The sequence below is a fragment of the Panthera pardus genome, unplaced genomic scaffold (assembly GCF_024362965.1).
Source record: "Panthera pardus isolate Hobbes unplaced genomic scaffold, ASM2436296v1 HiC_scaffold_16, whole genome shotgun sequence".
NCBI classification, from domain to species: Eukaryota; Metazoa; Chordata; class Mammalia; order Carnivora; family Felidae; genus Panthera; species Panthera pardus.
The window spans coordinates 31988264-32011717 of record NW_026526721.1 but is presented as its reverse complement, the minus strand read 5'-3'; the positions used below and the strand labels follow the sequence as shown (position 1 = coordinate 32011717).

Sequence of the window (23454 nt, the reverse complement as noted above, 5' to 3'; positions counted from 1 at the left end):
AGGTGTGAAAAGAGGTTTAAAATAAGAAGTCAGGGAAGCAGGCAGTGCTGCATGGCAACACCATGTAGGGCGTGCAGGCTCTGGAGTCTGTGTCTTAGAGTTTGAGTCTCAGCTCTTTATGAATTTTTGGCAGGTATTGTGCAGTATGATATGATATTGTGCAAATATGATGATATATGTGCAAATATCTCTATAAATCATTTAGGAGCTATTTACCCCCTCTGAGCTTTTCTTAATTCATCAAGAAAAAGTAATTATCCTTATACTTCTTATGAAAATTAGAACCTCTTCTAAAACTGTGTCAATTTTGTATGTCTGGGCATGGCCACAGAAATTTGCATCTATTCCCAAGAATTCACAGACACTTAGAAGCACATCCTGAACAGGCAAAGAATACCTCTTCTTTAGTCTTTTTTTTACAAAAGGTTTCACTCCTAACCTCATGTTTGTAGGATTCAGAAGAACAGGGTTCCTGTTTCTGGCTACCAGGAATGTTTTATTTACTGTCAACCTTAATCAAATATTTTCGATCTGTTGACTAGTTTTTCTTTGTTTGTAAGGTGTGAGGCTTGACAGATTTATCTGTTCTTATTCTAGCTGTAACATGGTATATTAATCTCATTTTATGGATGGAGAAACTGACCCAGTAACTGAGGTTGGTAAGGTAGAAATTTATGGGCTTAGGAGAAAAGCCAGAATATTCTGATATGAATCCACTCCATTCTCTTCTCCCAACTTCCATTTGGAACCAAAGTGTTTCCTTTTCTTAGTTTTTCTTATATGAATTTGAGAGTTAAACGAAACAGAACAAAACAAAACCTTTGGGTTTATGATGTTTATTCTTATACAAGGTAAATTCTTAAACAGTTGTACTGTTTTATACATAGTATACTGGTCGCATAGTTTACTGGTCACATGTCCAAATTAGGGAGTAGGATCCCTACTCCCATGGATCTGAATCTTTATCGGTTAGTACCTGTTAAGTTTTGGGCTAACTACTTAATTTTTGTGCCTCAGGTTCCTCATCTATAAATTATGGATCCTAATAGGACCCATGTCGGAACATTTTTTATTCCATTTTAATACAGCTAATGGTTGGAATATGAATATGTCTTAGCTATTCTCTTCTGACATTCAAGATTAATGAGATAATTATGAAAATATTAGTTGTGTCCTTCTGAGACTTTTTGAGAAAGTATTGTGTTTTTTTTTTTCTAATAAACACACCAGCATAACTAAGTAACCATATAGAAGAAAGTCAAACCGTGTAAGGATTCTGGAAGTTATACAAGGTGGCAGTGTCACTTTGAACCATCTCCTATGCATCCCTTGCTCCATAAACATTTCGATTCATCTTTTTCTTTTAAAAAAACCTTTTTCATGTGCAAAATCCACGACTCTTGTAGTTCTGTAGGATTTTTGCATTTTCTTGGGTATCAGGTTTGCAAAGAGAGATGAACATCTTTAATCTCTAAGACCACAAAAGTATGGCTTTGTATGTGTAGAACGGTAAGAACTCAAAGAAGGGGCTTGCAGTCAAGATGGTGTTTTGTGTGTTATGGATTAAAGCTATTATGAAGTGAAATGAAAACTCTAGAAGCTGGCAGAAGCTCCCCTTCAGCTCTGCACGTGAACATACAGCCTGTTGCAATGGTTACAGTGAAGCAAAAACAAAACATTAGAAATAATAGTCTGCTTACACTTTGCCAAGAGAAAAGTTTATGAAGGGAAAAGTCAGTAAAAATACCTGGTTCCTTGAGTATTTTCTTTATTATTATTTATTCCTGTACTTCTCTCCTCTTATAATCTCATTTCATTCATACAAGTCAAAGTAATCGTTTTGAATTTATATGTGCCTATCTCTATATAGATATGTATATAGATATGTGTATATATATGTATTTGCATTTGCAGATATTTGCAGATATTTCTTTTCAAGAACATTACACTCATGTTTAGGTTTAAGGCTTTGTTGTGTGTGTGTGTGTGTGTGTGTGTGTGTGTGTGTGTGTATACATATATATGAACAGTTTTGAGTTCACAGCCAGATTGAAGGGAAGGTACAGAGTTAGAGATGCCCCATATACTCCCTGCCTCCACAAATACATTTTCCACCAGAGTAGTACATTTGTTACAACCGACGAACGTACATTGATACATCATAATCACTTCAAGTCCATGGGTAACAAGATCACCTATAACTTTACCTTTATTGAAACACTGTGCTTTCTGTTTATTAAACATCAACTAGTATATTGACACAAATCTGTTGCTTTACATGGTACCCTTGGGAGGTCTTTAGATGTTATGTATCACTAGTTGATCACATGGATGAATTTATAAGACTTGTAGCACATCTGTAATACAGTTTGGTGACTAATTTCATGTTGTTCCTTATGTGTGTGTGTGTGTGTGTGTGTGTGTGTGTATCTATATATGTGTGTGTATATATACATATATATATATATATATATATATTCTTTCTTTGTGTGTATATATATATATATATATATATATATATATATACACACACACACACACACAAAGAAAGAATACTTTTCTTTTTAATTATTTTTTAGAGATTTTATTTTTAAGTAAACTCTGTACCCAACATGGGACTCGAACTCACAACCCTGGGATCAAGAGTCCCACATTCCACCAACTGAGTCTGCCAGGTGCCTCTTTCTCTTTGTTCTTCTTAAAATCTCTGTATGTGCTGTTAGTTCTTGGCTTCCATATACAAACTTTAGAGCCAAGTACAGAGTAATTGCTCAATAAGCACTTGTGGAATTGAAATAATTTTACTTCTGTGTATCATTTTGGATGATTTTCTTCTGGACCTCTGCCATTTACCAGTCATCATTCTCATGGTTTTAGAATTAAACCAGGTAAAGAAAGCAAACAAGTAGAGAAATTACTGTAGGTTTCCTCTTTGCATTGGATTTCTGTCTGTATTTCCACATTGGGTAGACTGTTACATTTTTGTATTAAAAAGCATCAAATCTGACAATAATGTGGCAGTTTCTTTCCTTCATTCGCTTTGTCTCACAGCCAACATTTTTCTTATTTGTCTAATAAGTTGACCAAGAGCTGACTCTTCTTTTTCTGTCCATGATGTTTACATAAGATGTAATACATTTTCTGTCTTAGGACAGAAATGTCTTAAAAAATTGTATCTTAGGACAATTTGAATATACTTTTTATTTCATTTGATCAGTAATTTTGGTACTAGTTACCATGATGGATATTTGTGATAGGATGTTGTTGTTTTTTTTTTTAATCTTTTTTAATCTTTTTAAGGAGAGGGGGTGTCCAATGGCCCCTGGAAATGATGGAAGGAGATTTTTATTACTAAATTTGAGAAGGTCACGGTTAAACTGGGTTGAGTTGGTCAACCTAAGAGGATTTCTGTATTTAAAATGAATGAGCTAATTTCACCTTACTAATTTTGTCTTCATCAATAAACTAAAAATACATGGATTTTTCCATGTACTTTTCCTGGGAAATTGTGTTCAGAGAAAGAGATTACTGTTTTCACACTGAGGATATCTATTAGAAAGTTCTTGGGACTTGGTCCTAAAATGATGCTATATATCTGATTATCTAATAAATCAATCTTTAGAATTATTTATGCTTGTAAATTATATGTTTAAACATTAAGTTGTTGGGCTAATGGATAAATAAGAATTAAAATTTGAAGCTTTTCTGGAGCGCCTGGGTAGCTCAGTCAGTTAAGTGTCTGACTCCAGCTCAGGCTATGATCTCACAGTTTGTGAGTTTGAGCCCCGTGTCGGGCTCTGTGCTGACTGTTTAGAGCCTAGAGCCTGCTTTGGATTCTGTGTCTCCTTCTCTCTCTGCCCTTCCCTTGCTCATGCTTTGTCTCTCTCTCTCTCTCTCTCTCTTAAAAATAAGTAAACATTAAAAATTTAAAAAAAATGCTTTTCTTTGAACAGAATTAACAAATGTTTAAAGATATTTTTTAGTTTAACATCCCTTAAGGAATATAATCCAAAATAAAAATAGGGCATTTCACTAGACATCAGTATTTCAGGAAGTTTTGATCACTGTGAACCAAACTGAAGGCACAAATAAGCATATTTTAAAAGGTGATATGACTAAGAATGTGACATGAAAGAAAAATCAGACATTTGACTCATTTTCCAATTTTATACCTTAAATAATTATAATTTTGAAGTAGTATTTTAGAAGGACAATGTTTGCTTTCTCTTTCTCTCAATAAACTTTAAAATGTTTAAAAATAAATAAGTAAATAAATAAACATCTTTTAAAAAGGTGTATTAACATACAGAATGATAAATGCATATACACATCATAAAACTTAAAGAAAAAAAATACCTTAGAAAAAAGTGACCCTATTCCAAAAGGAAAAAGAAAAGAAAAAAAGCCAAACTTACTTTCAGAAGAAAAGAAACAGAACAACAGATCTGAAATCAGAGAGAGAGAGAGAGAGAAAAAAAAGATGGTTTTAGAGTTAGGAGATTTTTTGGGGAGATTTCTTTTTGCATCAAAAGTTGTATATGTTGATATTTCATGTAAGGTACTTTTTCCATTAGATCAATCACACAATAGCTTTGTTTTCGACTCATAAGTTATTTACTTATTCTGTTAGAGAATGAAGATTAGGGAGTATATTTTAAGTTAACATCTGGAATACACTCTAAGTCCCCAGATTTTGTAGGTCAAGTGAGAGAATCAGTCTCTCAGTGTCTATTATTGGGGTGCTCTGTAGAATATATAAGATCTAAATCCAAGATACAATGAGAGAGAAATAGGGTAGATACAGGGGAGGTGAAAATGACAGTTTGCTAATGCGTAAATAAATTTCTTTAGAAATTCTTGTACGTGTCAGAAGTACTGACTGACTTTAAAAATAAGTGAAGTTGACTGCATTCCTATAGGGATTTCTCAGTAATCCTTTAAAAGGCTGTTTTAAGTATTTGTTTTCCTAAAGTGTAATTCTCTTTAGGTAATTATCCATAAAATTACAATTGTATACTCCATTTTGACAACATTAATTCACCTAGATTCAAGGGTTCTCAAAATATAACTTAAATATGACTACCTAATTTAAGAAGTAAAGTTGCAAGCCTTATTTTTAGTACTTTAATTGATTTTAGGTTATTGAGTCAGTAAATTAATATCTATAATGTACAGATTCTATAAATGTCTAATGCAAGTCATTAGAGAAGGAATGGATAAGTACTACTTTACATAATAACTTAGAAAAACTTCATATGGTTAATGGATCGTATTATATCCCTATTTGTTTTTACGTACTTTTTAAAATATATGTAAATCATAACCCTAGTCACATAGAATGTTCTTTAAAAAAAATTATTTATTTTGAGAGAGTGAGGGAGCAGGGGCAGGCAGAAAGAGAGAGAGAGAGAGAGAGAGAGAGAGAGAGAGAGAATCCCAAGCAGGCTCTATAGTCAGCATGGAGCCCGACATAGGGCTCAATCTCATGACCCTGAGATCATGACCTGAGCTGAAATCAAGAGTCTGATGCTTAACTGTCTGAGCCACCCAGGCACCCCTACATACTTTCAATTTGTGACTTAAAAATATGATCTTAAACACAAAAATCAAGTGAATTTCAGGATAGAAATTTTTCCCATGGAAATTTAAATTCAGGACAGAGGGAGTTTGGTAAGCAAGGTTTCTTTCATACAGTATGAGTATTTTTGAGTTGTAATTTCAATAAGAAAGTCTGCTCATGTTCTTTATATTGAGGTTATAGTTGGCTTAAATTTATAACCATCTGCAATTTCCATAATATATATAAAAATGTGAAATGTAGATTAATGATTACAATTTGTGTAATCCGTCCTAATATGTTGAAACTCTAATATTATGATGAACTATGTTTCCCAGCAATAAAAAACATTCACAGGACCACCCAAATACTGTTTTTCACAGTTTAAAATATTGTTCAGAATTTCTAGTCTGTGAAAAGATGGTTCTAACAGCTGAAATAAGCTATTATATTTTTAGGCCTATTTTGGTTCGTTATGGTAGGTATTAGTAAATAAAGGTTTATTTGTGAATTTTGATACCTTGTATATCTATAAAAAGTTTTCTTGGGGCACCTGGGTGACTCAGTTGGTTAAGCTTTTGACTTTGGCTCAGGTCATGATCTCAGTGGATCTGTATGGGGTATTTTCCATAAGGAACATGGGCACGTTATTATAGACAGCTTTAGACAGACTCGAATTCTGATGATTGTTAGTTCAACAGTAAGTTGGGTGGGCTAAATGCTCTAGTTTTGTTTTTCGTCTCTTTTGATAGATGTTTTGCTGGAATTGTGCCAGATCTTGCCAAGAAATGTGTAAATGGGAAAGAATCTTGAGTTCTGAACCCAAACTAGAGACTTGCTTAGTTTGTAACTTTTCTCACAAATTTAGAAAAAAAAAGTAACTGTTTTCTCTATAAAATAGTAGAAATCCTAATATAATTCCAGGAGAGGATGAAGAGGAGAATCATAAAAGTAAACATTGGTGTTTATGCCAATTTCTAATACTACATTAATGGTCACAATCAAGGGTCAATGTAATATTTAAGGCATTAGGGATTATGCTACCCTAAAAAACAGAGATATTTTTATACTCATTTTACAGATGAAGAGACTAACATTCAGAGAGGTTAAGCAATTTATCTGAGTTTACACAGCTAAGAAGTAAAAGAGTTTGGGTTTGAATCCAGGCACTGAGTCCATTCTCTAGATTGAAGAAACTTTCCCTACAAGTGCTACATTAGTTTATTTTTTCATTTTTTGTTTTTGTTTTCCCCTCACCTAGGCTATTTCTTCCTGGTGAATTTCAGGCTGTTAAGGTCAATATATATATATATTTTTAAGTTTATTTATTTTGAGAGAGAGAGAGAGAGAGAGAGAGAGAGAGAGAGAGAACACAAGTCGGGGAGGGGCAGAGAGCAAGAAGGGGAGAGAGAGACTCCCAAGCAGGCTCTGCACCCTCAGCTCAGAGCCAGGGTGGAGATACAATTCAGAGACCATGAGATTATGACCTGAGCTGAAGTCGGAGGCTCAAATGACTGAGCCACCAGGGCATCCCAAGGTCAAGGGTTATATCTCATATTTCTTTGTGTTGCCAATGCTTAGAGCAATTCCTAATACAATATATGCTTAATATATAGGTAAACCAATGAATAGGTGAGAAAATTTAGACTTTAGCATATGCAAATATTTTTATTTGAAGAAGGTAGAATTCTCCTGTTTGTATATTAATTGGAAATTTTACTACAAGGGTGAATAGGAAGCATGAACCCAGCTAACTGACTTCAACCCTACAATCCGTTTAGTGACAGCTCAGGGAGAAATCCTGCCTGATTTGAGTGAGTTGAGGTCATTTCTGCAGCTAATGCCTTAGTAGCTTCTGCTGTATTTGGGTCCCCTGACAGAAAAGTTTATTCTACTTACACTCCATATTATTAAAAATTGGAGCAGGGGGAGAGCAAACGATATTGTTTTTTTTAAATTTAACTTATTCTACTGTCAGTCTTTTTCATTTCTCTTGGGACACAGCCATATAATATTAGATTCTGTAGGAATATTACAAAAACACCAGGGATTCACTTCTAGAATTCCATTTTGGGCAATTTTGGTAATCATTTTAGGTGATAACAGATACTATCAATGACACTCAGCTGATTTGGGGGATTATTTAGGGAGAATTACAATCATAGGAAATTAATATGAAACAAAGTACCTAAAGAAAATGCATGATTTATTAATCATGTAGTTGTTTTAGTGCATTCTGTTTCCCTTATGTTTCTTTCCTCCATATAGTTCCAGGTGAAACTATGTTTTTTGTTTTTTGGTTGTTTTTTTTTTTTTCTGTGATATGGTCTGTTTTTATATTTATTCCAATGATGAGTGAGTATTTGGGAAATGTGTATGAGTCAGTAGTCTACTCGCTACACAGTGAGTAATTAATGGATGCTGTCTTCTTATTTTTAACAAATATCTCCTTGTAGGATGAAATTCTGACAGGAAAATTACAGGATTGGTGCCCACGATAAGATTTATGTTAATAATTGGAGGCTGTATGCTCCTTAAAATGTAAATGGAGCTTGAACAAAAAGGTTAAGAGGCGAAGGCTCTTTTAAGAATATAGGTGTTCTTTTACAAATACAGGTTTGTTGTCAAGGCAGATCTAAATCCCCACCCCCACCTAGGACAGATGTCACCAATTGTCTGTTAATATTCATTGTGCATCTGTCAGCGAATTACTGAACTCGTTACTCTTGTGCTTTTAGTAATTTTACAAGCATTTCTGTGCTGTAAGATGTTTTCATAGGATATATGATACAAGTGGATATTTTAATCATTTAATGGTTTCTAGTTTTAACCTACCAAAGAATATGAAAGAGAAATTCAGATCAAAATAAGACTGTGTTAATAAAATAAATACTGTTTCATTCAATCTACTAAGAAGAAACAGACTTGAAAACATAAACAAAACCCTGAGACAAATGTTATTGCCATGCTAGGAAAAAAGAGTAGAAACATATATATGAAAAAAGAATAAAATTACATATGTGTGTGTTTTGCATATCTCAACAGAATATTACCAAGATCTGTCTTTTAAATAGTTTCTTGCTTGAGGTTCCTATAGAAGTAATGTTTTAAAGGGGGGAACAGTTTACATCCAAGTAGGAGTTTGGTTTCCTCATCATAAATCTCATGTGACTTTGATATATTTCCTTGAAATACTTAGCACTAATGTGTCTATCTTTTTCCAGCTGCGGTTGTGTAAATATTTAGATATTTCAGTCACTCGTGTTTATATTTTATCTTCCAACTGGGCAGTTGTTGAAGGAATTCTGCCTTGCCCTTTTCTCCGATGTTGGCCTTGCCTAAAGTCAACTGTGTTCTATTCCCAAGGTTCTACCAGGATTCTTGCCGAGGGCAGCTGACATTATCATCCTTGTTCCTTGTTAAAGCCTCACTCCGCCAGTCCCTTTCTTCTTTTACCGTCTCTTCTATGTTACTTTTCTGTTTCCTGTGAAAAGTTTGGCTGAAAATAGGAAGTTGGTTTTACTGAGTGTAATAGAAACCTTATATCTTATAACATAAAACAAGCAAACCGAAATAACAACAAATTAACGTTAACTAGAGTGGTGGTTGTCAGGTGGCTTACAGGAACTCAGAGAGAAGTCTTTTTATGAATAATGAACCAAGAATATTAGAGAGAGAGGCTTTGTGACACAGTGGAGGTGAACACCTCTTCTAGGGAGGAAGACTAACCTACGTTCTTCTGAGAGTCACATGTAGACTTCTGTATTTGATCTTGGCATAACTCTCTCAAAGTTTCCCTTTACAAAAATGAGTCAATTATTGATAGAAGATGAGAGGCTTTTCCCTCAAAGTATGGTGGTAGGAAAAATTAGAGAACCAGTAATACTGAATTTTTTAAAGATCTTTGTTTTTTTTTTAATGTGACCTCTACACCCAGCGTGGGGCTTGAACTCACAACCCGGAGATCAAGAGTTGTATGCTCCACTACCTGAGCCAGCCGGATGCCCCAGTGATACTGAATTTTCATTGTGCAAAGAGTTGTATAGGAACTGAGGTATTAACAACTGACAGTATAAGGATATTTACTCCAAAATTCAACCTCCTATTTAGAGAAGATGATGCAATAGAAGAAAAGCTTTATACTTCCATTTGTTCATCATCAAAATCTTTCCTGAGTAAAAGGAATATGCAATCATGTGGTTTACAGTTAGGTGTTCTCTGTGTGCATAGGGAGAGAACAGTAGATGCCACCACGTGTGACTACTTCTTGTTTTTATCATGCACGTTTTCAAAAATAAGCGTTCAAAAAGAACACTTCCGGTGTTGGAATCCAGAACAGACCAAACATGTTTCTCTGTGGATTTTAGCTAATTAATCCTAGCAGTATTTATGGAATAGTTGGGAAGAGCAAGGGTGTAGAGTTTGACTAAGATTGAATCCCAGCACTGCCACCTTCCAGCTGAATGACAGCTGAGAGTCTCACTTCCCCCATATGGACACCAGATATACAACGCCCACCTCATAAAGATGTGATGGAGGAGATGATGGATAATAAATGCTAGTTTTCATTTTCTTTCCTTTCCTTTCTCCTTAGACTTGATAATAAAGAATAATTTATTATAGTTTTTCTGGTGATGAAATGATGGCCATTTATAATTTTTATTGTGGAGGTTAACCAGTTACTCATTATAAATATCACTCGGGAATTGGAAAGTTCCTTTTCTGAAAGTTATACATTATGAGGAATGTGGGATTTCTATGTTTTTTGTTATGATCTTCAAAGGTATCAACTCTGTATTTAAGTACCTTTTTTTTTCTAACCCTAATCATTCTTTCTTCATATTATTATATGCTAACAGAGTATATTTTCTTTGGACATGTGTTCCTTAGAAAAAAATTCAGTAGGATATCCTGAAAAAAGAAAACTGAAGGGTTTGACGGCCAAATAATTTTGAGAAGTGCTGCATAGAATGAATACCTTTCTTTGTATGCATCATAATGTGCTTGAGCAAGACTAAAGACCCTGAGAGCTGCAGGTCTTTTTTTTTTTTTTTTTTTGAGCAATACATATTAACAATCTGGGGAAAGTGGATTCCAAGAAACATTTTTGAAAATTTAGCCTTTAGTAATACAGAAGCCATTTTATTGCTAAAACTCTTTTACTGAAAACTGCTGTGCTAACATTCCGGGGAAAGCTGAGGCCTGTGTTCTCCATTCCCAGAAGTCACACTAGCCGTGGCCCAGCTATACGGGACTGCAGGTTACGGACACAGAGAGTCTTGAGCTCCACTGTACTTCAGTGGAGTCTGGGTAATCTCCAGGTTCTGTAATTGGCTGTTAATTCCTCAGTACACTGTCCCTAGACAGTTTTATTCTTTCCCATGGTTTCAGTCTCCAGATTGACTCTCATCTATGGCTCAAGCTGAGATTCTTTTCTGAGGTCCAACTTGGATATTCACTTGCCACCTTGTCATCTCCATTTGGATATTCAAGAAATACTCCAGGCTCCTCTGTCCTTCCTCTCACCAGATTTCACTGTTTTATTCCCCACCTTCATTGGGATTGCCCTTCATCCACTGCTCTGATCACAAACTTGGAATCTCTCTACCTTGTGCTTCCTCTCCTTCCTGTGCATTGTTCAATTCTGTTTTATCCCTTATTGCCAATGATCAGGCGCTGTTGATTTTGTAACTATCTCTAGATTCTTTCTTCTGTTTTCTGCTCTGTCAAAGTCCAAGTTTTCAGAATTTAATTGTTTGAAGAGAACAAAATTTCCTGACCAATGACCTCCTAATTTAGCCTGCTGTAGTCCAGTTTCATAGTACCAGTAGTGAGCTCTTTAAAAACAAACTTCGGGGCGCCTGGGTGGCTCAGTCGGTTAAGCGTCGGACTTCAGTTCGGGTCATGATCTCGTGGTCTGTGAGTTCAAGCCCCACATAGGGCTCTGTGCTTACGGTTCAGAGCCTGGAGCCTGCTTCAGATTCTGTGTCTCCTTCTCTCTCTGTTACTCCCCTGCTCATGCTCTGTCTCTCTCTGTCTCTCAAAAATAAATAAACGTTAAAAAATTTAAAAAAAAATTAGAAAAAAAAAACAAACTTGACTGTGCCTAAAATAATTAAATGTTTTGTTGCCTTCAGGTAGATTCCAGAACTTTGGCTTGATACACAAAGCCCACCACATTATTGCTTCTGACTACTTCTTCAGGCACATACTTGCTAATCTCTGACATGCACCTTATACTTAGGCCATACAGACTCCCTGAAGGTCCCACAAGTGTATCATATTTTTTTGTAGCTGTGCCTCTGGGTGAAATCATCTCCTTTCTTTTATTCTTGACTTACTCTTCAAGACTCATCTCAAATTTTATGTGTCAGGATGCCTTCTCTTCCTTGCTCAGGCAGTTCTAAGTGTCCCCTCTTTGTTTTTTCATAGCAAATTATGCATCTCTATTTCCTATCTGAAATGAACTTTCAGAATTTAAAATAAAGATATGCTCTATTAATTAAATATATATTACCCCAGTAGTTGATTCTCATTTGCATCCACCCTTCATAATTACAGTCAAAGTCAAGGCTGGTAATATATTATAATGTTTTATTTTCTGAAATTTTCTAGCATTTGCAATTGAGTAATCTAAAATCTAACTTAAATTTCATTTGACTTCAGTATAGCCTTTGTGAGAGGATATGAGTTTCCAAGTTATTTTTTCCCCATGTTGCTGGTTTATATCTTCCTCCTTTAGAACCCGGTTTCATTTAAAGAATTTATGGTATGTTGTATACCATGCATTGAACTAAAGCTGTTTCTCAATATTTCAGACTGTAAAACTATTACTCAGTATTTCAGATGATACTTTTTGTTATTTCCGGATTGATATAAGCAAATGCTCTTTTAATTTCATCATTCATTTGTTCATTTCATTGAGAAAATAATGTTAATTGTAGTAATTACAAATTAGAGATGTACATCAGCCCGTGCAGAGTCTACGAAAGATTGAATAGTATGGATATGGTTACAATTTAAAAAATAAAATCTTTAATGTCTCTTCACAGAATACATGATTATTAAGCCTCAGATCATTCCATTCAAATAGGTCTTCTCCATCAGCCCTTCATTCATTTTTCATTTATTCAACACATATTTATTGAGTACCTATGGTGTGCTCAGCACTCTGCCAGGTGTAAGAGAAGCAACCATGAGCAAAATCAGACCCATAGATCTTATAGACTAATGGAAAAGATGGTATTCAAAGCATCAAACAAAAAAATTCAAATTGTAATTCTGATCATTCTTACCAACCTTAACTATATAGTGGTGTTTAGGTTTATAAAAGGGTCATTTAATTTTTGTGGTAAGATCAGGGAGGACAGAGATTTGAAAGGAAAGTGGATATTAACTAGGGTAAGATCATTTCCAACACAGACCCTGTGGCAGGTGTAGGCCTGTGGCAGAAGAAATCACAATGTGTTTGTAAAGTAACACAAGGTGGAGAAAAGCAGAGAAAGAAGAGGAACAGGAAGAGTCTGGAGAGCCAGATAGGGGAATGAGCACACTCTTGTAGATCTTGTTAAAGACTTTATCTTAAGAGCAGTGAGTTTATTTTAAGAGCCCCTGAAGTAGGGGAGAACCCAGATTGTATTTGCATTTCAAAGCCTTCATCTGGCTACACTGAAGTGAAGCTATTTAAGAGCTTTCCTAAATCCTGGTGGGAATTGATAGTAGTTTGATCTGGGTTTGATCTGGGTTGATCTGGCTGTGGAGACAGAGAGGAATAGATGGATTTAAGAAATAGGGGAAAGAAAGGGAGGCGTCAAGGAAGCCTGGTTTCTACTTTGCATTATTCATTGAGATTGGATGACTAGATAAGATCAAGGTTTGGGGCTCAATTAAATTAAGCCTTGGGCTGTTGCATTTGAGAAATCTTTAAGAAATTTACATATTAAATCTTTCCGTGGCAGCAATATGGTAGGAATATTAAAAAATATGAATCTTTATCCCTGTTTCAAAAGTTATAATCTCACTGGGAAAAAATAAAGTACAGACACAGGAAATATTTAAATGATATGTACACTCAGGACTTCACTTATTAAGTAATCCATAAGGTACAGAATGTAGGCCCTCACCCAAGGTCCTTTTTCATTTTATGTTAAATTTAATTATTTAAACTCAGTTATATAACATTTCATCTTTGAAGTATATTAAATATTAACATATAATTATTGGTACCTAATGAAATTCATTCAAATTCTGGGAAAGTGTACATACATGCATACTTCTATTATTTAGGAAGATATAAAAATCTATATAGAGAGCAGTTTCAGCATGTATTTGAATATGAATTTCACTAGTGTACTGAATAGTTTTTTAAAGTGTTGATTGATGTTAGTTACAAAGGAGATTCTCAGAATCCATACAATTATTTGTAATGCTCTACAATTCTCTCACACATTCCTCTGCAGAAAACAGGCACAGAATGTGGTCTGTACAGACAGGATGATGGGTTCTGAAAGCATTTGTGGTCAAGGGATTTGAAGAGCAGACAGAATTTGTCCAGGCAAAATTTAAGCAAGAGCACTTTCTAAGTGGAGGGCCAACAGGATTCAAGAATTGGAAGATGTGCTTAAGGTGGACAACAGAAGGATTAATTAGTAAATAGGGATGGCAGGGTAGTCAGTATTATCCCCTGTTTACGTAGTCAGTAGTATCCCCTGTTTACATAGTAGTGCTTAAGCCTAGGCTTTTATTTTTTTATAATTTTTTTTTTAATGTTTATTCATTTTTGAAGACAGAGAGAGACAGAGCATGAGCGGGGAAGGGGCAGAGAGAGAGGGAGACGCAGAATCCGAAACAGGCTCCAGGCTCTGAGCTGTCAGCTCAGAGCCCGACGCCGGGCTCGAACTCAGGAACTGTGAGATCATGACCTGAGCCGAAGTCGGGCACTCAACCGACTGAGCCACCCAGGCGCCCCAAGCCTAGGCTTTTGAACTAAGTTCCGTAACTGTTTCCAAGTGGTAATATGAAGATATTTCATCATTTCTTCTGCAGGCTCCCGTCTTCGTCAGGAAGATTTTCCACCTCGCATTGTTGAACACCCTTCGGACCTAATTGTGTCGAAAGGAGAACCTGCAACTTTGAACTGTAAAGCTGAAGGCCGCCCCACACCCACTATCGAATGGTACAAAGGGGGGGAGAGAGTGGAGACGGACAAAGATGACCCTCGATCACACCGAATGTTGCTGCCAAGTGGATCTTTATTTTTCTTACGTATAGTACATGGACGAAAAAGCAGGCCTGATGAGGGGGTCTACGTCTGTGTAGCAAGGAATTACCTCGGAGAGGCCGTGAGCCATAATGCATCGCTGGAGGTGGCTAGTAAGTAAAACGGGCTTTTACAGCGGGAATGGTACATTGGGATTATTTGCCTGGAGAATGGTAATAAAAAGTCAAATCTGTATCCCAGGCTTTACCTGAGGAAAATTTTTAGCTTTCTATTTGAATACGATCCTCTACCTATTTAATTTTTTCATAGTTTTCATTGTAACTGGTTATTCAAAGCTAAATTGGGATTTGCCCATAGTTGTTGAACCATTTTACTTTTAATTTGGAGCAGCTTTCTGTTGAACATTTTCACTGAAATCGATTTAGTTCTTCTCCTTTGTTGCTTTTAAATATATCGAATATTCGTATGTTTCTCTAAAAAGAATAGCATGGGGTATTTTTCACTTGTCTTCATTTGGAGAAATACTTTCAACTGGTGGTATAGATAAGGTTTTAAACTGTTTCTAATTCTTAGAAATATATTATACTTCTGGTAAACTATAGCTAGAGAAATGTATGTATGTGCCTCATTCTTTATTATCTTGGCTGTTGTAGTGCACTGTGGGAGGAAAACCCGTGTATGTCATCCTTAGGTAGTTAATGGTTTAGTTTATATGCATAAATACCAAATGTAGCTCATTTGCAATGACCTCAAGAAGGATCTGTTGACTAATGATTAAGTTGTTGTATATCTAGAGTCTAAGTGTGTAATATGTTTGAATACAAATTGGGCTTCTCTTATTTTCAAGAAACATTTAAGAGGTAGGCAGAGGGTTTCATTTCCTTGAAAGAATCATTCTGTGTATGCATGTGTGTATATATATATATACATATATATATATATACATGTATATACACACACATATATAAATATATATACACATATATATGCATATATATATATATATATGAATTACATAGGGATTGGCTGGAAAGACAGATGAAATTTAGATCTCTAATTCACTTTAACTACATAAAATTACAGGTGAACCTGAATACATAACTATATGTAAATTTATATATAATATTTTTCAAGATGATTGATGTTTTGATATAATTTATGTTCAGAATTTTAATTATATAATCAGTTTCATAATCTCTGACATTATCTCCATTATTCAACTAGAGCTTGAATATATAGATTCACAGATAATTACACAGTTATATAAAGAATTTTGAAACAGATTTTACAACTTAATCAGATTATTAATGTGGAATCAGCTCCCAAGAATTTAGATGAGTTGATCACACTCAGAACTATGTAGTACTTACAATGAGACAATGCCAAAGATGTCTAATATGAGCAAAAAATTTAATTAGCTAAAAATGCAAATAACCATTGAAGACTATGTCAGCACTAACCATTCACATTTTTAAAACATTTACTTGAAACTCAAGTTTATATTTCTCTGTTCACATTTACTTCATCATAAACTTATGTACGTTCTCTTATTGCCTTGATTCCCAGTGAAAATCTTAGAACTACATCAATGAGAAGTATAAAAGTTGTAATCATAGTAGCAGGTTATTTTGTTTTCTTTTTTTTTTTCTTTTTCTCTTTTTCTTTATCCCAACTTTAAATGTAGCACAGGCGAAAGAAGTTTAAATGTTTTTATAAAAGGATGTATATATTTTGATAAAGTCATCTTTGAGGTTATGATATTAATACCTTTTCTAGCTTTTGACATGTTTATATTTAGAATGCTTATTCCCTGTGGAGATAAAATTAAGTTAACATTTGAAAACAAATTTAGAGAATCCCGAAAAATGATGTAGATGACCTAGGCCAACTCTTATTCTTGGTAGTTAAGAAACTGGAGACTGGAGGGAAAAACAGAGTCATTGTTTATTCCCTGAAATTATAATTCCTTATAAATGAAGTGTATACCAATAGACATATAAAAGATCATCTTGTGTTTCTGTGTTATTTCTTACTCTACTTAAATTCTGATTATTGCCAGAATTTTTAGAAAAGGTTACACTTAAATAGAATGTCTAAATGCTTACCTTCTAGATCTTGCCTTTCTTTCTTTTTTTTTTAAATTATTGTTTTTAATGTTTATTTATTTTTGAGAGAGAGAGAGAAAGTCAACAGGTAGGGGCAGAGAGAGGGAGACACAGAATCTGAAGCAGGATCCAGGGTCTGAGCTGTCAGCACAGAGCACAATTCAGGGCTCGAACTCATGAACCGTGAGATCATGACCTGAGCTGAATTCCAACACTTAACCAACTGAGTCACCCAGCCGCCTTTAGATCTTTTTTTTTTTTTTTTTCAAAACTCCTTTAGTTTTACTTCAGATGATCAAGATACCCTTAAAGCACTGGAGTTTAGAGAGCTGTGTTTTTCTAATCTGGCTTTTGTGTAGCTATTTTAAAAGACATTATTAGTTTCCAGTTAAATTCTTTTTTTCTAAGCAAGACGTTCCATTAATTTGTGAGTCCATTCTGGGAAATACTCTTCCAGTCTTAGTCAACAAATATACCGTCATGGAAGTGAAACCAGATATAAGATCATTATATAACTTTTACCAGTAAAATATTCAAATACATAGTCCCTGAATGCATAAGTCACAAATTTTAGTGTGATATACCAAAATGTTTCAAGCTCCAGAGAAAAAAGAATATTATAATTTACTGAAGAAAATTTAAAGTACTTTAAACAATGCTTTAAGATCATACTCAGTAACAATTCATGTATGTATAAAGCCAGAATGTATAGATAGTGTATATTTAGCAAATATATTTGGATATTAATAAAGACAGTTTGATAGCAAAGATTTTTATTAGTGATAATAAATATTCTAAACCCTGAAAAAAGTTTGAGTAGTGTTTGCTATCAACAGTTTTTATACTTGTTTAATTGCATTAATTAAAAGCATGTTTTTACTTGGATAAATTGTATTATTTGGTTACATAAGTTACATGGGGAAAAATTAAGTGCTCTGAGTTAAAATAGATTTTGTGTCTTTAAAAAATTTGGAAACTTATTTTGTAAACTCAGGCTTTAGTGCACTACAAATAGATATGTAGTAACTTAGTTCACATATATTTCAGTTATTTATTTTAGGCAATGGTTACTGCTAATTCACCATTCTAAAATATGTTTGCATCCTACAATGGAAGGTAGGTTTTTGTATGTTACATAAACCAGGTTGTGTAGGGGTAGGGGGTTGGTTGGAGGAGGGGAGGTCTGGGGAACCATAGGTCATATTGCTTGTAGGTTAAATCTGTAAGGTACAGTTTTACTTTGGTTTTATATTTTCTTGGAGAATATTATTACTTTTTTTTTTTTATTTTCTTAGTTTTGGTACCAGAAGTTCAATAACTATTCTTATTGTTCCGAAAGACAAAGACACAGGAAGGCAAAGATTGCATCTAATTTCTTAGTGATCCTGTAGCCCAAAGTAATAACATTAACAAAAGTGTCTATGGGGCAACACAGGTTTCACAGCACAGTTGTTGGTAATGCTTTTAAAAACATTTATTTTTTGTGTTTCATTTGCCTTTAAACCAAGTTTTACAGCTGTAACAACAACTGGATTTCTTGGTTCCTAACAATTGTCAATCTCTCAAACTTTGAAAAAAAAAAAGATATTGAATGCCATTTAAAAATCTTCATTTCTGTAAAGAAAAGATAACAATTCTGTCTTTTGTGTTTTTAATATTTATTGACATTTACATAATGCCCCAAAAGGATTGCAGTCATTATTTAATAGGATTGTTTATTTTTATTTTCTTAATTTAAAAGCCAATTGTAATCTGGTTAGACCCAGTGAAAAGCAGTGGCCAGACTTTTGGTGCCTGTCCTTGCCATGTAGTAAAAGCTGTATTCCTTTCTTGTCCTTGAAAAATCACTTTCAATGCAATTAAAAAGTCACCTCACACAATTATATATTCTAAAAATTCGAATGGTAAGAAATGTATAATGGTCCTTACACCTAAAGTTTCCTGAAACTTTTGGAAGTTTATCTCTGGACAAGAAAATTTTTTATCCACAGTTGTATTTTTTTTAATTTAGTTTTTAATTCTTACATTTCTTTGCAAACCAAGAATGATATATCATGATGGAGACATTAAGTTGGAAAATTTAGGAGATATTGATGCTTGCTGTTTGTAAGATTTCTGAAAACTTTATCAAATTCAGTTTCAAACGAGGCTTTCTAAAAGGGGCTTGCAAGCAGTATTTTCTTGCTTGCCTTGTATTAGCTCCATTCAAGAGTCTACTAACTGTTTAGGAAAATATTTTATGGGCCCATTCTTCAATACCCACCATTATCACTCACTAAATTTAGAACTCCATTGTATGCCTGGCACAAATTGATAGCCCAATTCTTAGACACAACTTATATTTCATAAGTAATTTGATCTTGGGTAATTGCATTGAATTTTAAGGAAAATTAATTTGAACCTTGACCCTCATGCTTTCCATCGTAGAACGTGGCCCTCTACGTCATCTGCCAAGCAGTGCACAGCCAGCATATGGCTATTTGTTTCCTATTTAAGCTGTTTTCTCTTGAGGAAAAGAAATTCCCTTCAGACCAGGCAGACATCTGCTCGCTGTCTTAGCAGCAAAACCAGGGAACTATCTTTCCTGAAAAAAAAATCATTTTGTCCAATTAATCAAAGATTAAGTCTTCCCAGATTTTATTAACTGGGGTACATTTTAATAGTAATTACTTTGAGGTGAATGTTTATATCTTGAGGTAATATTTTCCCATGACTTTCAATATATCATCATCTTTTGTTTTTGTTATTATTAAATGGTACTGCTTAAAATGATTTAGATTTTGACTTCTCCAATTTTCCTCCTTTTGGTAAAATGACAACTGAATTGACCATGCATGCTAAGTAGTCATGTGTTTACCTAGGTACAATAGAATGTATTCCCAAACTCTGGACCTTGGAAGATGGAAGGATTACTCCTAGAGGTGAAATGGTTCAGATGAGCAGGTAGAAGTAGAATATGCCATTATATTTTAAAATATTGATTGATTGAGTGTGTGTGCACACACACACAATATGACCTCTATTATGGTCAAACACTAGAATTATTTATACAATTTATACACACACACACACACACACACACACACACACACACACATTGTTCCCTGATAGACTTTTATCTTTGAAGCTGAATTTGCTGTATATTGCATCTTTAATTGGGGCGCCTGGGTGGCTCAGTCAGTTAACTGTCTGACTCCTGATTTCGTCTCAGGTCATGATCTCGGTTTCGTGGGTTTGAGCCCCACATTGGGCTCCATGCTGACAGGGAGGGGCCTACTCAGGAGTCTCTCCCCCTCTCACTTCTCCTCCCCGTGCACTCTCTCTTTCAAAATCAATAAATAAAAACGTAAAAAAAAAATCTTTGTTTCCTCTACTTAATTTGTTTTATTTTTTTAACTTGCCATTTTCAGGTGTTTCACCACATTCTAAAACCTTTTTTATATCTTATTTTTGTTTTTATTATTCAAAGAAAGAATGTTAAAGAGTCATTTAGTTTCATGAGTTTGTAATCTTTTACTTTCTGGTCCACTTATATTCTGAAATGAACTGATTCTTTGTTCCAGAATTGATTCATGATTAAATGAAATTATGCATATAAAGTATAGCACAGGGACTGTCACATAATTAGAAACCATAAATTATGAATCGTAAATGTAATTGTTGGTGCTATTATTTTCATTACCTTTTTTCTCTTTACCTCATTATTGTCAGTTACCTAGATTCTTTTTATATAAAGGGGATCTGGATGCTTCTGAAAAATGGACTCACTTCATTTTAAATTTAATGACATATGTGTTGGGGCACCTTGGTGGCTCAGTTGGTTGAGTGCCTGACTCTCTGTTTTGGCTCAGGTCTTGATACCAGGATCATGGGATTGAGCCTCGCATCAGGCTCTGTGCTTAGGAATGGAGCCTGCTTAGAATTCTCTCTCTCTCTCTCTCTCTCTCTCTCTCTCTCACTCTCACTCTCACTCTCACTCTCACTCTCACTCCCTCTCCCCTTCTTCCTTGCTCACACACTCTCTCTCAAATAAAATAAAATAAAATAAATAAAATAAAATAAAATAAATAAAATAAAATAAAAATGTGTGTTAACATACTAAAATGTAAGTACAATGCTTCAGGAATTAAATTGTCTTAAATTAATTTCTGGTTGAGTATGAAATGTGTTGAATATATTAAATTCCACCTTGAGTTGAAATCCATGGTATGAGAAATTGACCCTTACCTTTGAATCCTCAGTGCTAATGCAGGACATGCAATAGTGTTGACTAAAATCATTTTTGTTGCAGCGACAAATGAAAAAATTCACTTTTATAACTTTTACAGTTGGGATAACATTCATGTATTTCCTAATGTATATATTTATTCAGTTAAATAAAGAGGCAGTATCGCTAAATTCTGTGACATTTTTATGTTTACTTAAAGACTTGAGTGTTTACTATCGATCAGAATATATTCTTTTGTTGTTGCCTGTCTAAGCTTGTGCTGCTATAACAAGAACGCCACGTACTGAGTGGCTTGTGCAACACACATTTGTTTCTCACAATTCTGGAGGCTGGGAGGTGGAGATCCGGGGCCAGCATGGTCGTGTTCTGGTGAGAATTCTTTTCTCAGTTTCTCACATGGTAGAGAGAAAGCTCTGGTCTCTTTACTCTGTGCAAGGACACCAGTCCCATGCTGAGATCTCCACCTCCATGAACCGTCAAATGAAAATTACCGTCAGAAGTAATAAGCTTACAGAGATCATTTTTACAAAACTTTGGAAACTTGTGTTTCATTTTTTATTACAGAACACTTTAAAAAATACATACATGTTCTTGTAATATCATTACTGACAGTTAACTACTGGTGAACGTTGGGGAGGTATCCTTTTAGATATCCCAAGGTCCCTGTATATTCTCTGGGGAAAACTATTCCCTATTTACTAATATTCAGTCTTAGGTAGCCAAAAAAGGCATTGGATATGTTGGAACGCGTATCTGTGTAATAAAGACTAATTGGAAAAGTTAGCTCTCTAGGTTGGATCTGACCAGAGAGCTTTCTTCTGCTGAATATTCCTAGATACATCATCCTGGACAAGATTCAATCCAGTAATCATGGGGTTAGGGGTTACATATACCGTTACCAGTCTCATGAGCCACTCCTTTTATTTTCTCAAAAACTTGATTGCGTTCATACGTGCTGAAAAGTACTAAGATGATTTTTTCAACACTAGTTGATACTTAGATATAAAAGCCCCTTGAGGCTCCCAGAAAATCAATTCAGTATTTAGTTATTTATGAGAAATTCTTGGCAGTGTCTCCTCCTATCAAGAGTTCTGTCTGTAAAAAATATTAAAAGAACAAGCTAGATCTGGTTACCTCTCCAATGTTATCATATCATTCCTCCTTTTAATCATCTTAATTTACTGAAGACTTAAATGCTAGAAGTCTTTCTCACATACACAGACCAACTTGAGAATCATTTGTATGCATTTTAAAACTAGTGACAAATTTAACAAAACATACCTAAACCTTTTTAGTATGCTTAATTTTAATTAATACAATATAAGTTATCTTAAACTGTCATTAATTATCAATTAAGATTTTTTTATGTCCGGCTAGAATAAATTATTATTGCATGTTTCGGGGGGCATAAAAGTTCTCTGTTTCTTTGTTACCCAAAGTGGGCATTAAAAATGTTTTTAAACAGAAATTAAATAAATATGTGAAGAATACCAAAATATAGTTTATCCAAAAAATGGTGTTTTTTCTTTTTTTAAAAAAATTTTTTTTTAACGTTTATTTATTTTTGAGACAGAGAGAGACAGAGCATGAACGGGGGAGGGTCAGAGAGAGGGAGACAAAGAATCTGAAGCAGGCTCCAGGCTCTGAGCTGTCAGCACAGACCTGACGCGGGGCTCGAACTCACGGACCGCGAGATCATGACCTGAGCCGAAGTCGGCTGCTTAACCAACTGAGCCACCCAGGCGCCCCCCTTTTTTTTTTAAATTTTTTTTTTTAACGTTTATTTATTTTTGAGACAGAGAGAGACAGAGCATGAACGGGGGAGGGTCAGAGAGAGAGGGAGACACAGAATGCTGAACCTGCTTAGGGTTCTCTCTCCCTCTCTCTCTGCCCCTCCCCTGCTCTCATGCTGTCTCTCTCAAAATAAATAAATAAACTCAAAAGAAAGAGAAAGAAAGAAAGAAAAGAAAGAAAGAAAGAAGGAAGGAAGGAAAGAAAGGGAAAAAACCCATATAGACAGTAATGTTGTGTCTAGCTATGTGGGAGAAGCAAATATGGAAGGATTGGGTCTGCTCCAGGCAGCAACTAGAGGCTTCCAGTCATAATGTGGTTAGGAACCAGCAGCATTGGCATTACCTGGAAGCAAGTTAGAGGTGATGAATGATGGGCCCCATTGCATACCAACTGAATCAGACCCTGTATTTTAACAGTATTACAATGTGGCTTTTGCAAATTCAAATTTGAGAAGCACTCTTCTACATTGTGCTAGAGTTTGTAGACCCCTGTTCATCCCCTAGAACCAAAACAACAACAACAACAAAAAACCTTTTGGAATGTAAATCCA

General features: G+C 34.8%; 1 protein-coding gene across 10 annotated transcripts in view; it reads left to right on the top strand.

Annotated features, from left to right (window-relative positions):
- The window catches only part of ROBO1 (roundabout guidance receptor 1), a 1122944-nt gene that overhangs the window by 779333 nt on the left and 320157 nt on the right, over nucleotides 1-23454 (top strand). For all 10 annotated transcript variants that reach the window (XM_053903216.1, XM_053903212.1, XM_053903215.1 and 7 more), the window contains one exon: nucleotides 14603-14929. In XM_053903216.1, the coding sequence (XP_053759191.1) occupies nucleotides 14603-14929 (327 nt within the window). The remainder of the gene's footprint in view (nucleotides 1-14602; nucleotides 14930-23454) is intronic.